The 17,385-nt window shown below is 38.7% G+C and overlaps 1 protein-coding gene across 4 annotated transcripts in view; it reads right to left on the bottom strand.

Annotated features, from left to right (window-relative positions):
* The window catches only part of LOC126869769 (titin), a 46,868-nt gene that overhangs the window by 3,966 nt on the left and 25,517 nt on the right, over positions 1 to 17,385 (bottom strand). For 3 of the 4 annotated variants that reach the window (XR_007690991.1, XM_050626710.1, XM_050626709.1), the window contains exons 3-5: positions 5,354 to 5,750; positions 3,232 to 4,734; positions 16 to 1,934 (exon numbers count right to left, since the gene is read on the bottom strand). Coding sequence is in view for 3 of the 4 variants with exons in the window: in XM_050626710.1 (XP_050482667.1) it covers positions 16 to 1,934; positions 3,232 to 4,734; positions 5,354 to 5,750 (3,819 nt within the window). In the remaining variant the exon portion in view is untranslated. Of the gene's footprint in view, positions 1 to 15; positions 1,935 to 3,231; positions 4,735 to 5,173; positions 5,265 to 5,353; positions 5,751 to 17,385 lie in introns of those variants that run through there. The other variant, XM_050626711.1, reaches the window with a different exon arrangement.

Raw genomic sequence — 17,385 nt, 5'->3', positions numbered from 1 at the left:
CTGGTGAAAACATACTTTTGATGTTTCCGATGAGCTGGTCAATATAATATTGCATTCCTCACTGCTATCGGAAACGTTGGATATCTGTGAACTCTTCGAACTAAGATCGCCGAGGCTGGTCTCTTTTTGCTCATACAGCGCTTCAAGATCTCCCTCCGTATCTTCTTCGTCTTCATCGTCGTCGTCATCTTCCTCTTCGATGGATGTTGCTTGATCCTTCGAGTCCATAAGGTAATTAAGCAATTCGAATTTACTTGAGATATTCTCTTCTTCTGGCGACGTAGACATTTTCTTGAAGAAGTCCTCGGGACTCTTCGACAAATACGTTTCAGCAACATCCTCGGATTTTTTGAAAACATTGTCCGTCAAGTAGGATCCAAGGAACTGATCCGAATTACTTTTTCTATAGTAATCGATGTCACCGAAATATATTCTGTCTTTTATGTAATCCTCCGTGGGTGGCGGACTCAGTGGCAGAGGCGGAGGTTCGTCGGGAATCTCCTCGTAAATGGGCTCCTTGATTACCTCATAGGGATTCTCCTCAAGGAAGAGATTCGTTGAAATGAAATCGCCATCCGAATTTAAGCTGGATGTTCTCGAGTAATTCGCCTCGAGAGTCGACTCGGAACTCTCGTACTCCTTGCTCTTCAGCAAACTTTGCTTCAGTATTTTCAAAATAGCTTCGCCGCTGTCTTCGTCGAGGATCTCTCCATTTTTTCTTGCCTTCCTTAGGGAATCCTCGAGCAGTTTCGAGATCAGTGCCTCTTTCGACAGTCCCAAAAGTTTCGACGAATTTTCCGCATCTTTTTGCTGTGTTGTTTGTTCCGTTCGTGTCGCTCGTTCGTTCGTTATGTAAAACTTACCACTCTTCTCCGTGGTAGAAGTTTTACTTTCGATATTTGATCTCATTTGCTTCTCAGAGTCCCTTGACGTTTCTAGGACACTTGACGCTATTCTATTCTCGGACGAGGTTTCGTTGTTTCTTCGAGAATATTCGGTCTGTTCGATAGATTCCGATTCAGTCGCATTTAACGATTTTGATTTTATATCTTCTTTGTCGTTTTCTTTGACAGATTCGACCACGATGTTTGACTTGTAGTTGTCTAAGATCACAAGCGTTCGATTTTCGCTAGAACTCTTTATTCGCGGCAAATTTTCCGAGTTTACCGAGATCACCGTGGGATTGTAAACGCTGTCTTCTCCACCGACGCTGATGGTCACTTTGTTGTCCGGCGATGTTTCAGCGGTAGGGGTTGTGTCACCGTTGATTAAAATCGACGTTCTTCTCGACCCATTAGTACCTGGGCCTATCTGCAATCGATGTATAAGAGGCGAAGCTCGGGGACTGACTGTAATTTTATACACGTTGTTTTCCATGGTCGGTGATCCGATCTCGATTTTCGACGATCCGTACGAATTCGATGTGCTCCAAGTGGTCTTCAACAGTGGACTGCTTCGTTCTGATTCGGTATTATTCACGATTTTCAGTTTCGCATCAGAATCGCTGATTTTGTAACGATGTTTCTGTTTTCCAGGCGGAGGAGACCAACTTGTTGGCCTCATTCCTCGGAAATGATCGCCGTTCCCATCAAAATTCCTTTGAATTTCTATCGAAGGTTCCATCTCTGGCTTAATTATACTTTCAGTAGGAACTTCTTCGATTTCTTTTGCGTTTGATAATTCCGATTGACATTCTATTTTAATCGAATCAGTCTCTTCCTTCAAGTCCGAATCTTTTATCGTCGTTGTCGTAGATTCGATTGAATCTTTATGTCGAATCGTTTGCTCGTTTGAACCTGGCGACGATTCTTTCACTCTTCTACACAGGCTGAGGCGCATGGTATCCATAAAAAGCACATCGCCAGCTGATACCTCTGGTCTGTTAAACGATCGTTCGCTTTGGCTGCGTGATAAAGATGATTTTTTGGAGTTTTCTGTAAATTAGTGACAAGTATTATTAGATCTGCCACTAAAACGTATAAGACACGGAAGCAATCGTAAAATTTGTCTGGTATATTTTGTTGAAATTGTTATCAAAGTATTTACATATTTACGATACAGAATCTAGCGTGAAATTATATATATAAAAGAACAAAATGCGTATCGTTAGGAGGACAGCAAGCTTGTTCTTCATAATAATTTAAGTCATGGAAAATGAACAGATTTATCTTTTGGTAAACAAATACGGCTGTATTGCGAGGTATAATCACATGCAAGTGTGAAGTCGTGAATAGTTATGAAAAGAAGAGAAAACGCGTGAGATCTCTAAAATGCATAATTACACGCTCGCGATACCCAGAGAAAGGAGAATTATTCCGTAAATTGTCTGAAGATTTATGACTATAAGTCGGGGAAATTCTTTAAGAAATTATTATTGTTAACGGATATCATGCTGCGAATTATTTTCAATAATCGAATATTATCTCAGAAAGTGTCCACAATGGCAAATAATAGAAATCCATAACTTGCAGATAGGATTACAAATATTTTTAATTTTCGTTTTAATTCACGTTTACATTTTATTCTATCTAAATAGTATTTTCATTTTATTTGCCCTCTTCTCGAATATGATATTTTAGAGGGTAAACATTAAAGAAACGAGGATTACGACTAAGACGATATTTTATACTAAACATTGTTTTGCAAGGAAACGACTAAAACGATAAATCAGTGAAACTATAGAGGAAGGGAATAATTGATGTTTGTGCGAAAAGAAGCGATTCTGGAAGCTTCCAATTGAGAAAACGAAGGCCATTTGAACATACGATGACTAATGGACATGTAATAATGTACATTTTGTAAACTAAGGATTCTCATGTACTCTGCTGGTGACACGATAAACTCTGATATCTATAAAATAAATCTAGATATTGCGTTGCACGTAAGATAGGCAACCTTGATTCTAGTCTGACATCGATTCGATCTAAACCGTACGTTTATTACGTATGACCATTTAGTTAAGATTAAATATTACATCTATAGGAAAATTTAATCTTTTTTCTTGTTTCCAGGCTTGTGTTACGATATGTTAATTTTTTTCTTTAAGCGGTATATTTATCTTTTTCACGGTGTAACGATCCTCGTTATGGTCCATATTTTTCATCTAATTTATTTTTTTTATACACAAAACCGTGATAAAAATAACTAGGAAAAACGGCAGAATTTTTCGCAAGATCTAGTGAAAAAGGTATATTCAATGAACATAATACAAAGAATAATCGAAATTCTTACCCTCAGACTTCAATATCAGGTCCTTTTCGTCTACGGCGATGCTTGGAATACGATCCTTGCATTCCTCGATCTTGATCTGCGATTCGGTGTCCTTCTTCATTCTGATCTCGTTCGTCTCCTCTATCCTTTTCCTTTCTTCGTTCTCTTCCTTCGCGTTCTCGCGTCTCGACGAGTGAACAGTTTGATCAGTGAAGTTTCGTGGAACGATATCTTCGCTCCGCCGTTGTACCTCGACGTTCTCTTTTTTCTTCGAGGCAACACGTTCCGCATCGCAAGAGGATACGAACTTATCTACCTTAATTCCTTCAACAGGGTTAATAGGATTTTGGCACACATGCTGCGAGATTCTAGGTTCCTTCGGTCGAACTCTATCCACCTTTGGATCCTTGATATTCGGAATGGTGATGAAATTATACTTTTCTCTCTGCTCGTGCGATGATACAGTTACTGGCTCCTCCTCCTCTTCTTCTTCTTCCTCTTCCTCTTCCTCTTCCTCACCCTCCTCCGACTCGTCATTATTCGGTTGCTCTCTGGGTGAGCCGCAGCTCGCGATCCTGCCGATTCTGCTCCAGGATAGTCGCGTTACTTCGGACGGTTTTTCGGGCGCAAATATAACATTGTCGACGTTGAACAGGACGTTCTTCCTACGTGTCTCGAGCACCTTCCCCCGCTTCAGAATACTCTTCAGCGTTTGTTTGGCTTCCTTCAACCTTCTCGGTGGTCGCTTCGGTGAAACCTTTGGTATGGGAATCCTCGTGACCGGTGCAACTTCCTCGTCGTCTGAGATTTCTCGTGGCTCGTTGAACACCCTTATTCTCTGGCCACCGATCGCGGCGACCGCGCTTCTGTTCGGTATCCTCTCGATCGATTTCACTTTCGAGGGATCGAACAGGCTGGAAAGCGGCCTCGCGTCATCCTGCTCGAGGGCGTTGTCCGACAGGTCGTCGCTCAGATCGTCCTCGTCCTTTTGTTTCTTCAACAACAAATAGGGATTTACGTCGCACACGAGGATGCTCTTTCTTGAATCACAGGCGCTCGACGGCCTCTCTTTCCAGTCATCTTGATGGTTGCTTTTCGTCTGACTGGTTTCCGGTGTTTTCACCACAGAGCAATCCGACCAATCGTTCTTCGCGCTTTTCACCTTTTTCGGAATTCGAAGCAGCCTGACAGCGGTCGTCGAGATCGATTGATTTCGCGAATCCGCCAGCAGTGGCGATTCCTCCAGCCATTCGTCCGTGGACACGCCAACGAAGTTCGCACGTTGCTTGCGTCCTGTGTCCTCGTAGCTCGCGCTCGCCTCTTTGTCGAACCATTCGGATTTCGAGGAAGTACCTTCGATCGAGCCCTTTCGCTCTTTCGTGTTCCGCGCCATACTTTGGCTCCGAGAATCGCGTTGAGACAACGGTCGGTGCGGCGAAATACTGCGTGCCCGCGTCCTCGGCTCCACTAGTCGATTCCGACGCATCAGGTCGTACGGATCGTCTATCGATGACCTCAGCACTCCTGCCGATTTTCAATTGCGTTCACTAACGATAAACGTGAGATATCGGAACGGTCTTGCGTTTGTAATTTGTGGAATTCTAACGTGTGATATTTAATCGCGATGGAAATTCTTTGAATGTAGTAAATGAATAGTTTTAAACGTAGTCGCGTGAGATATTTTGCTTTTCTTCCTCTTTTTTTTCTTTTTTTTTACACGATATAATAATGGAAGAATGACAGAAAAAAGGAACATTACTAAATCTCTATTATAATTAAATATGTCTATAAAAAAAAAATGAAAAAATACCTACAGATAAATATATAAATTTAACTAAATTGTGTAACTTCGTGTCGTTGCACGAAGTAAAGGTACACTTTGAATTGTTCGGATCTTCGCTCAAGTATGTCACGCGAGAAATTTCATTAACAAACTTAGCAACTCACTAATGCAGCCACTTACCACGCATTAGCAAACGTTAACCGATCTAAGCGGCGCGTATAGGTACGCGTTAATTACAAAACGTATCTCTCCCTTTAGCTGCTCACGTTTCCTTCGTGGCATGAGCAAAACACGAAAGATAAAGAACAATCGGTAATCGATACTGTAACCGCTAAATTCTTCGTCGATAGAGAGACTTACCGGCGAGGCTGGGCCTCGACCTCGAGGAAACCGGTGGTAGCCGACATGTTCCTCCTAAAGGTACACCAGCCAATCGGTGACCACCGCACTTGCGGCAATTGCCGAATTTCCGGGTGGTTCCACTGAGAAATTCCGGACAGGAACATACTACCAATACTGGTGCTCCCGGTGGCGGCGGAGGCGGTGGTGTCATGAAGCCTCGTGGCTCGTGTCCAGGTCTCGAAGACCGAACCGTACCATAGAGCCATGGATCCCCGTAGATCATTTGACGCGATATTCCGCTGCCGCCGCTTATCGTTCCCCACACTTTGCCAGGATCATCGGTGCTTTGATTCTGTCGCGACAGACCCAGTCTCACACTCCACGATTTCTTCCCTTTGCTCAGCGTGTCGTAATTCTGAAACGAATTGATAGTCGTAGATCGTTAGTTGGAAGTTAGCATTTAGAGGCTTTTTAACTGTACGAATCTTCTTGCGTTTGAATTTGAGTGAAAATACGATTGTAAGTGGGAGCAGGCTTGGGAAAATTTTGTATGAAATATAGAAAGAAATATATGTTTAATAAGAGAAATGCGTAAAGGGAAATTGTTCGTGGTATCGATGTCTAACATTACTAGCGTCTAAAGCTGTAATAAATTCTTGGAGCGATTATTGTTTTCTCTTCCGTAGTTGCGGTAAAAGTGATTGATGCGCCTTAAAGTATAATGTAACTTGCATTTTCTATGGAATTCCGTGATATTAAAGTAACGGTGATTATCTGAGAATTTTGTTAAAATTACTAAAGCTATGTAATTATTTAACATCAATATCCATTTGTTACATATAGGTACTTATTTTATAAGATAGATACTCATTTCTTATGTCTATATGATAGTTTTTATCGTATAATTTAATTTTTTTTCAAATTTCTGCTTTTTGGCACTCGATAGATTTAAACGTCCTATATTTGCACCGTGATACAACGTTAAACTACTTGTCCATAAATTAAATTTTAATTCTTAATTCTTCGGTCGCCAGTCAATTTGTATCTATCCATCGACTTTTCCTTCAGGGCATCGTTTCAAAGCAGCAAAGCTTCGACTGTGAGTGTAATATTAGATGCGTTATTACATCACAGGTGACAATGTGTTAGTAATCAGCATAATGTTACTGCAATATCAGCGTTCACAAACGACGTACCATATGTATAGTATTCGAATGGACGTCTCGGGATACAAAAAAAAAAATATAGTTTGCTTAGATATTAACATATACATATGTGGATTAAGCAATACAGTTGCGACAGCGTATACCCGTTTCTCTGGTTCAAAGAAGTAGCAAATACTTTTTGTGTAAATATTTTTTTAAAAGAAAATGCATTGGAAATGTACGTACGAATTACTTTAAATGTTCTATTAAAATATTTTTATCGCCGTGCCTTTAATAATTAAATTGCCTTTAATAATTAATAATTAAATGGCATTATAGATAATGACATGATACATTATTATAATTGCAATAAAAAATTTTATCAGAATAATTTCGCAAACATGTTCTGCAAATAGATCTGTACGTTTTTAAATTCGCGCATTTTCTAGCTGTTAGGTCATTTTTCATTCATCTGCATGGAAATGAATTTTCTAGTACGCATCGTCTTATTTGGCGGTGTCGTTAATATTCGATGCATGTGATTATTGCGAATAATTGCTGTTCTTATTATTATCATTCGAAAGGGAAGATATGTACGTGAAAGCTTTCGTTTTCAACAGGATATCCGGACTTAGTAAACGGAATTTTTAATGGCTTGCGTTACACTGCAACTCCAAATATTAACTTTCAATTTTATATCTATACAAGGCTCTCGGAAACTTTCGATCCTGTTGTCAAAAAGGAGAGCATCGATTGAAAGTGAAAAGTGACTACCTTTCATTTAATAAGTAAACTATACAATAGTATAGAATCGCGTTTCGTTTGTACCAAAGGCACGAAGATTTTTAAAAATATAGCTTTAACGGCACATGAGATAGAGGACAATTCAAATCGTGTTGTTGTTTTGCGTCGGAGTATCAACATCGTTAGGATATACATAATGTAATAATAAATAAACTCCGAGCAAAACAATGTCACCGCTACGAGCAATCGTCAAACGAAGACGAATTTGATTTGAATCAATATCGGTTTTATCAGTTAATCTCGAACGATCTTATTAGCGGATTATACACTGTCCTTGGCGAATCCGTTAGTACGGGCGTCTTAGCGAACATTATCTGTATTTATTTATTTATTATTTTAAAATATATTTGACGGTTTCAATATCTCGTACTCTTGTCATTTAAACCACACCAAACAACCATCCTCTACATAGCTGTGACATTTTTAAAAATATACGAAAAATATAGAAGAAATGATTTTTTGTAGTGAATCATCGACCATGAGCTCAGACATGGTATGCTGGTGGAGGTCACAGCTCGTTTTAGGCTGGTACTGTGAGTTTCGAAACAAAAAGAGAGAGACAGAAAAAGAGAAAAAAAGCGGAGAAATGTCGCGGGTGGACAAAGGCGACCAACAAATTAAACATCTTTTCTTCTATAGAAAAGAAAAATATCGACCGTATGCAGGTTCGTAAAAAATTTTATTTATAGGAAACTATAAAGAAATCGACGAAAGAAACTGAAAAATATTTGGACTGGTCTTCGCCTGGTTTTTCTGGTTTTCATGCTGTGCTACTACTTTGATACTTGCTTCTTTGAAAGAGCGCCTTTTAAAAGTAACAGGAAATCTATCGTGAAATGGTATGCATTCGCTAACAGGTTCTACTCGATGGAAAAATTTCATCCGTGGGAGACGAAAATACGCTTTCGATCGGATTCGGACTCCACGTCAATGCTAATTTTCCTATTCGCTTCGTTCTATTTTTCAATTTGCAGAGTGATAATAGCTGCGGGCATTATTTCGAAAAGAACGACTTCGGAATGAAGTTTCGTCTTAAGCATACGTGCGACATCACACAAGGCGTAATTAACAGGAGAGTTACTTGGAAAGCGAAAGCTTGGTTCAAACCAGGAAACTCACGAAGCAATGGTCTCTCGACCATTGTTTCTAGGAAGGGAAAAAATACTAAGGTGGGATTTGCGTGCACGTCGTGCGTGCTCGAAGGTTAGACACGATCTACGATCTTTCAAGAAAATATGTGAAATTACGCGCGCATCCTGCTTTCCATTGACAGTCACAGAAAATAAATGGATAAATTGACAAGTGAGTGTATATTTAATTTTGAAGTTTGTCGATTGAAAATCGGAATAAAATAATGGTCAAAACGCTTTGGTATTATCTGCACCGCTTTCTTTCGTATTAGCTATCTTTTTTGGTCAGATGCTGAATTTACGTCAGCACGTGAAATCGAAATATACCTATCACAGGCAAAAACAGTCGGAGGAAATTGTGATATTTTCATATTTATTTCTTATGTTACGTTTTAAGCATTTAGTACGTTAAAATAAGATAAATCAGACTTGGACACATATTACTGTTATTTGTACGGACTTATATATAGTGTCACTTAACATTCATGAATAATATTCTCTTTTATTGGCCGGAAGTTTATTAGTAGGTTTTGTAGTAATTTAAACTGGTCTTTAATGGGACAAGAAGGTACCATTTCGATTTTCTTGTCTTGCGATTAGAACGAACAAAATGATTAACAAATAATAGACAAATTATAGTTGTGGACATAGTAAAATATGTTATATTATGCTATATTATTATCTTATGTATTAATTTCTATCATTGATTGATTTCTTTCTAAATATATTTACTTCCTATGAATTTTATATAGAAACTTTCTGAAACGTTGTATAGTATGTATTTATTCGTACTTAATTCTTTTCAGTTAGCGTATATTATTATATTCTTATATAGATTCGTAGAACTCGTAAGAGTTAATAGTTCAATTAACAATTCTCATTTGCAGTTACGTTTTATAGGGGCTGCATGTTACATATTACGCTTTTCTAAATCTTATTACATTAATTAGAGTAACAGGAAGGGGACTTTCATGTTCTTGGAAGAGGAAAATTGTGACAACTTCAAGACTCCTTAATAACCAGCTGGTGTAATTTGTCTTAGGTTGTCAATGTAGGTGCTCACAGCTGTCGTTCGGACAGCCTCGTACGAAGCTGTAAAACATTCCCTCGCCAACGAAGTAAAACACCTTTAGTCGACTATATACGTGTATCTCTTATTGAAGCCATGTAAGTCGAAACAAAATTAATCTTACATATTAGTTTTATAGTATCTGTGTCATTACATTAGCATAGAAATCTGCTTCATATATCTAGCATTGCATATAATTATTACAGATGAAGGATATATGGTTATGGAATTCTGTGAAAGAAAACAAAAACTCAAATATTTCAAAGCGAATTAGCTCCGAATAACAGATCGGAGATTCATCTTGTACTAACATATCCGTACGAAGATAATTAGTACAGAAGTTACTTGCGAAACGAGAGCTTAATTGACGCTATCGATAATTGTCCTTGTTACATGTTAATCCATCTTTCGTACAGATCTTTGCGCGTGAACTATATACAAAGCAGAGGGCATGTGTTTCTGGCACCTCTCGTTCCTTTTTCCTTCAAACCTTCATATAATTTTCCTTTGTTTCGTATCAGTTAGATTTCACAAATGGACCCTGTATCTGTGACATTATTACGTATCATCGATAAAATAATCCAAGATCGTACGTTGCAGCCAACTTCCAGGTAAAATGTACCGGTATTTATTACACGTACTCAATACTCAAATCACCTAATTCCAAAGGGAACGTCTTGCGGTTTCCTAGCCGTTTTCGCTGTTCCCGTATTCGCGGCATTACAGTGGAACCATCGGCGAACATGAGAAACGTTAAATAATGGTAATGAACGATCATAGTAAATTGCTTCCTTGATGCTTCGTGAATCGAGGAGGGCTGATTCCCAGATCTATCGAAGAATAACGTAGGAAATCGGCAACTTCCTCTCCATTACGCTGCGTTCGGCCGTCTCGGGAAAAGGGACGCGCGCCATGGAAAAGGAGGTTATTTGCATTTCACAGGCGGATACTGCCGGTGATACGGACATTGTACGACATGGCACACGAGGTCGGAAAATGGGGCAGATAGCTCGCCCGAAGGCAAACTCGATACGCTTTACTTTCTCGCGTCGATGCTCGAGACTTTCGTAAAAGTCTTGTTCCACAGGCTCACGTAAGAGGAGCGGTCCGTACGTTCGATCGGCGGCTCGCTCGGAAAACAACAAGAACGCTATACGTACGTGCAGGGCCACCATAAGTGTGCACATAGCGCGAACCGTGTTTCAACGATCATAGAAAACGAGGTGATATCTCGCAGGTGCAATGGGAGAACGGGTGTGGCCGACAAAATTTCAAACGAGCGCTCCAGGTTCAGCGTCTAGTGACATTTTCATCGACTTTTTCCGATCGGTGAAATTCCTTCGGATAAAGATGGATTTAACGAGCGTGAATTGGCCATTATATTGCTGTTACTGATCGTTCGCACGATACGTTCGTTCGACAATCTGTAAGACGATAGTTACAGCTTCTTTGCAAACTCGAGGAGCAAAAGGATGAATAATGAGCGTTTCGATGCAATTTCTATTCGTAGATAGCAGAAGATGTTTAGTCAAATAATTAATCGGATTTTGATTATCTGATGGACGATCTGGTCATAGGATATGACATCGCGTTATTGTTACGTAGCTATGTACAAGGATTTGTATTCACTGTATGAAAATTTTGATAATATTATACCTATGTTACGATAAAACTGTGTATAAAAAATAAGAGGAATTGCTAACAAAATTACGTTGAAATTATCGAACAATGTTTTGAGAATTTAGTTGGAGACAAATGCAGGTTCCTCTCGTTAATGCTAGACATTTCTTAAATCACGAAGCCAGGAACGAAAGGATTTATCGCAAAAAATGTGACGTATTGATTAGCAGTTTTGTAAATTGGATTAATTGAATTACAGATAAACTTAATTAACTAAACGATTAAGATAAACTTAATTACTCCAAATCTTGCCGATTATCGATATATATTATTTTGTGAATTCTAGAAAACTGAAAAATTGGATAATTCGACGATCGTTACCATTTTCTAGTTATCAATTTTGGTATTGAAATTATGGAAACTCAAAACGTATAAAATGTTTTCTAACTAAAACATTCTCCAGTCCTCGACATTTAAATTACTGAAATTTCAGACACGTAAAATACAATATGAATAACAAATAAAGTCATTAGCAAGATTATTTTTGATTATAGATAATCCAAAATGTGTTCTTTTTTAATTACTAAAAATCTTTCACAAAATGTTGGGGAAAAATAAAAAGTGACTGCAACTTTCTTCCCAATTTTAGTGAAATCGAGATTAATTAAGTGGAATACATGCAAAATCGTAATTAAATTACAATTAATGTCACATCCCAGTTACCATTTAGACGACTTTAAAATAATACATAAAAAATATATATATATATTATGATTTAATTCAACGGTTAAATAATTCAACTGTAATCGCGATTTTTTTACTTAGAAATTTCGAAAGCGAGACTAACGAAACGTAAAACGAGTAAAAGTGCAGCATGAATTACAAATAAAGTTGCGTTTAAGCCACTCGGTAGACAGTTTTGAAATTCTCCTAACAGACTCTACGTCGAGTCTACTTTGTTGCTAATAATTGCTTCTTACCCCTCTTCTTTCTATCGATATTTCGCGCTGATTGAAAAGAGAAAAGGCTTTTTAAAAGTAATAAAAGAAAGAGCAAGTAATTTATTTGATCGTTGAACGTCGCAACTACTCTCATTTACTGTTTCCTCGGTGATCCAACCTTCGTAATTTCCGCGGCAAACGACGAATGAAAACTATTACCACAGCTACGACCAAGATTATGCTTAATGCTTTTTACACAATTAGCGAGATAAGGTTGATATTACCGGAATAGAAACTTTCTGCAGGCAAATAACGTTAATTGCACCGTAAAGTCACGAAGCTTTTAAATTAGTCGAAGGTCCTCGACCTCCGCATACAACTTTACCTCCACGTCAAATTGAAAACCATCAAACTCTAAATGATTCATAAAAATTTTTCTGGAAAAATACGTTGCTGTTGATTGGATCGCTAAACATGTTCCGTGATAAAGTTCAGCGAAGCGTATTTTAAACGACTGCCGGATAGAGACATTTACGACGAAGACAGATTCGCAACATTTTTTCCGTACACTGGTAATTTATTTAGATCCGTAGAAAATCTTTGAACCACATGGAAATAAGTTCGATACTAAGAACGAAAAGTTGTAGAAATACCGAAACGATATTTCATTAACAAGACTGAGAAATTAAGCAGAAAATAAATAACGATCGACTTGTTCCTTTCAAAGAGATAACGACGAGGAAAAGCAGAAAAATATGATAGAATTTTCTAGCCAACCTAACGCATGATCGTTTGCTTGGTTTAAATGGCGAATCGAAGAATCGAATCTATTGAAATGTCAAAGGGAAGGTGAGAATCAAAAGTCGACTACGTATGACATAAAAGGCAGAAGTCCACTTTCCCCCGATGGCCAAGGCTCGAGAGATCAAGATGACCTCAAGAGATGGGCATTTTCTATTCGCGTGACGTCTCCTCCTCCTCCTCCTCTCTCTTTTTACCGCTCGTCGTATCTTTCTCTTTCCCTTTTCGCAAGAACCGGCGCACTCTTCCCGTATCGATTCGTTTCCTTTTCTCTCCCTCGTGTATTGCTCTCGAAATGGATTGCAACTAGTCGTGATTTCAAAAGCGCAGTTCCCTTCTTCTCTTTTTTTTTTTTCTTAAATCTCTTTCCGAAGGCCATATCTCGTTTGCACGCGTGCCACAAGACTAGAACGAAGGGGAACGAGCAAGGAAATTTTGTAACGTCCAACTTAGATTTTAGATGGTCTGTCCAGAACGCAGTTCGAGAAATCGTCTTCTACCTGAGAGATAATCGAACGATCTGCGTTCATATTACTATATTTAGAATGTGACTGGTTTTTCACAATGTGCAGGGGAACAGTGCAATCATTCGATCTCGGTATTAATGCTGCGCATCCTTCGACTAAGAATAGAATTTCGTTTTATAACTTCGAAGAATCGCTCGCAGCTACTGGTCGAGCATAATTTTCATTTGAAATGTTTTTATCTTAACAAGGGATGCACGAGAAAAATTTACGGCGAGAAATATAGAAAATAGACGAATTTTACTGCCTGTTATTTCTATCAGAAAAGTAAAAAAACAACGATGATCCTTCGGTTTCAATGATATCATTTTTGAGAAGGTTAACGAACAATTGCTACACATCATGGCATGAGAAGTTACTAAAAGGCAAACGAGTTCTATTAAGTGGATCTCAGTGCTTGCAAACTAAAGAGACTACCAGTCTTAATGACGAGTTAAAAATTTGTTACATTGCTATGTATTCAATGCGATCATAATAGCAGTCTTTAACGATAGTTTTTGCTAAAAGTTCACCTTGAACGTAAAAGAAATAATCCTTAACGTTTGATCGATATTCAGCATTGAACAGTTCTGAATTATTGGAATTGATATTTTAGAGTTGCCGTTGTAAATCATCGACATGATTAATTGTACGAGCATCAGTGCCGAGCGATGTAAGTACCGAAGATTGATTTACGCTATTTGTTCACGCTCGATGCGCAACAGACTAATAGCAAATGCGGAATCAATGGCGAGCAACGAGCGATAGAAAACTGTGCGTTCGAATTCTTACGAGACGTTGGCGAAGCTAGAAATTGCAAAGTCAGCCTGCAGGATCGGAAAAGTACATTCTTACGTCGAGAAATGTATGCACTACTTAACACGTTGTCGATCGGTGAAAACCATCGTTCTGCTTGCGAATGCCGAGCAAAAAGCTGCACAAATTTAAACGATTAAAAATAACAAAGTATAACGACGCGGATGACTTTTGCAATAGAAATCATTCAGAAGATTTGAAAAGCTTACACGACGCGAGAACATATTTTCGTTGCGCACAATATTTACAGCTTAAAATCTTTTCTTTCGAGACGTAAGTTGGAGGACTTTTCTTCGTGGAGATCTCGTATCTAAAAGTATGATATTTCGCAATATCGTTTTACTTTTATAACAGCGGGAAATAATTTGTACATCGAAAGGTTTCTGATGGTTTTGTCCTAAAAAATCTAAGTTGAGGAATTCTTCTGTGAAAATGTTACGTTCGTTTGTTCAAATAAAAAGTATAATGGAAGATAAAATCGTCAATTAATTTGAAAGCGAACCAATCGTGGAAAAAATGCTCGATTATCATTGAATTAAAATTCCTCCCTCGAATCATTCTACTTTACACATACAAAAAAAAAAGACAGCGAATACCATAAATTAGCATAGCGAGTAAACTGCAGACATTAAATTCTTCAAAACTGTACGAAACGTCCGGCAGAAGCCTTAATTCCTAGATGCTAATGCGATAACAAGCGTAAACTCTAATTACAACGACGAAACGTCCAGTTCACTTTCAAACTCGCGCACCAAATAGCAAAAATCCAGGGTGCAGTACAAACAGTAGAAGAATCGTGTCATCTGGAGCGTTAAGCTACTATGTATAGTTACACGACGAAACACATATTACTTTGCAAACGTATCGCAAAGTCACTGACATATTTTCAGTAACAAATTTCTATCGTATTCGGTGGCTTGCCTATCTATGCAACTTTTATACCTATATTTTTCCAACGATTTCCATATCTTATAAATATGTATTTTTTTTTGTTTAACACAAAAACAAAAAAGAACAAAAAATACTTAACTATAAATAAAACGTCAAATGGATAATAAAATTAAATCCGGTACAGTGTCGGAATATTAAAATAAGAGTCACTTAAGAGACTGACAATTTACAGACGAGCAGCGAGCGTCAAAGTATTCTCAATGTACCCACCCATACAGGTGTTATACGCAATCGAAGACAGGTGAATATGGGCGCTATCCCGATAGGATCTTGCAAGCGACACGGGTGCACGCGCATGCACCGGGGTCACGGCGGATGCACCATAGATGCATCATACTCACTCGCCTCTATGGCAACCAGAGGCTACGGTTACACAATCCTCGTAGCCTGCATACAGACGATACCGCAATTTGCGAAGCGCCTCTTCGCTCGCCGATCTCCTTGCGTTCTGCCGTTTCTTCCACGTTTCCTTAACCGGATGCTCAGGCCTCGTCTTTTCATAAGTTCGTGCGCGATGTTTTCACCGATTGACACGAAACGTGGGTGTTGATAACGATCTTCGGCGCACGATCGGTGCACGCGAGCCAATTGATAAGATTCGACGACTTCGTATCACGTATCGTGTTACGTACATCGGTGAGTTTTTAATTGGTAATCGTGAAAGCTCGACTGCTTTCAGAAAGAGAATGTGAGAGTGTAAGCTGGTGCGATCATTGGCCGGTTTCGTTTATCGACGACGATACTGTGATCGTGGCACGAACGCCAAGTGTTTGGCAAATAGATCGTGGCAAGCTCTCGTGAACGAAATTTATCAGAAAATTGTTTCGTTTATTTTTTTATTTCGAATCTTCGAACAATCAGAAATTTGATATATTTCCTTCTGGCATATAGATATGTTAATCTTTGGAAAATATTTTGCAAAGTATTTTCCCCTGACAATGCTATCCAAGTGGTTCGTATTGTTGAAAATTGTTCAATGCATGAAATTTATCTTATTTTAATCATTCGAGAAAACTTGACGCGAGTCACCAATTATCACCGCGATAAAATGTTAAACAGTCAACGTGTTAAACTTATGCCAAATGTGCTAACACGTTATGCATATTCTATGAGCATAAATGTCATATTTAACGTGTATAAATATCCGCGATTTAAGCATGACGATCATACCTGTGCATATAAAGATTCGTAATACTTCTCTACCAGAAGAAACTTTCTTCTTTGAAAATGCAGGAAGGATTTAGCACCGGATCCACAGACATATCGAGCAATCTGTGCTTAATACGAAAAGAGTATGTACTTCTGGGACGCAATATCTCTAAAGTTCTATCGTAGCATAGCAATGTGGGCCAAACGCAAAACCGGTTGCATGTTACACACGTAAGTCAGTTGCCACTGTACTCGCAACATTTGACAAGAGTGTAGAAAAGTCATTATATACCTATGTATTTAAGGAATACGCATACCGGATTCATTGTACCAACTTCAAAGCGAAAGAAGCACAAAGCTAATAACCGTCTACGTATATCGTAGAAAGAATTTCTAGCGGATATTCTACTCTTAACTCACGGTTAATTTCTTTCGCTGGCTTTTTCGTCATAATGAAATTTTCGAAATTGCGGGATCGAATTTCGTCCCGTGGCACTGGTCCTGTTTTGTTCGATATTTCGTCGTTGAACACAGGGACTGAGTGCGATAACGCGTACTCGAGTTCAACTGCGCGCAGAAGACGCAACCAGCGGGTATTTGGTGTCGGTGGCGAGGTCAGGTTTTGAGGTAAAACCAGAACCAGCCTTTGTGTAATAGCTGGACGAATTAAGTCGCGTACTAAGTACGCCAGTTCTCTTACATCATTGGAAGAGCTGGTTTGTCCTTGCCAAGATGTTTCGCGTTTCAGGCTTTCGATATGAATTTATCCCGAAGCAGACGCAAACGCACTCCGTTAGTTTCAATAGTAACGCGAGTAGAAAAAGTTACCTAATGAATTAAACATCCTATAAATAATGTCATCAGCTATTCATCGTTACGTTGATTTACTGTCTCATAATGAGCTTTTTCCGATGCAACGACGAGAGGAATCGATGTATATAAATAACACGAAGAAAAACTGAATGACACGCGAGACGAGCTGTAGAAACTTGCATATGTACATGCTGCTATTGCATATATCCTATATCGTTACATAAGTGGCTGGTCACGAATTGTAATTATCAGCCGGCTTGTGCGAACTTTCTCTGTACGGTTTTTATCAGAATGAACACGGCCTTAGT

This window comes from Bombus huntii, chromosome 9 (genome assembly GCF_024542735.1).
Source record: "Bombus huntii isolate Logan2020A chromosome 9, iyBomHunt1.1, whole genome shotgun sequence".
Lineage (NCBI taxonomy): Eukaryota > Metazoa > Arthropoda > Insecta > Hymenoptera > Apidae > Bombus > Bombus huntii.
Note: the sequence above shows the minus strand (reverse complement) of the source record. Positions and strands in the feature narration are given on the sequence as shown.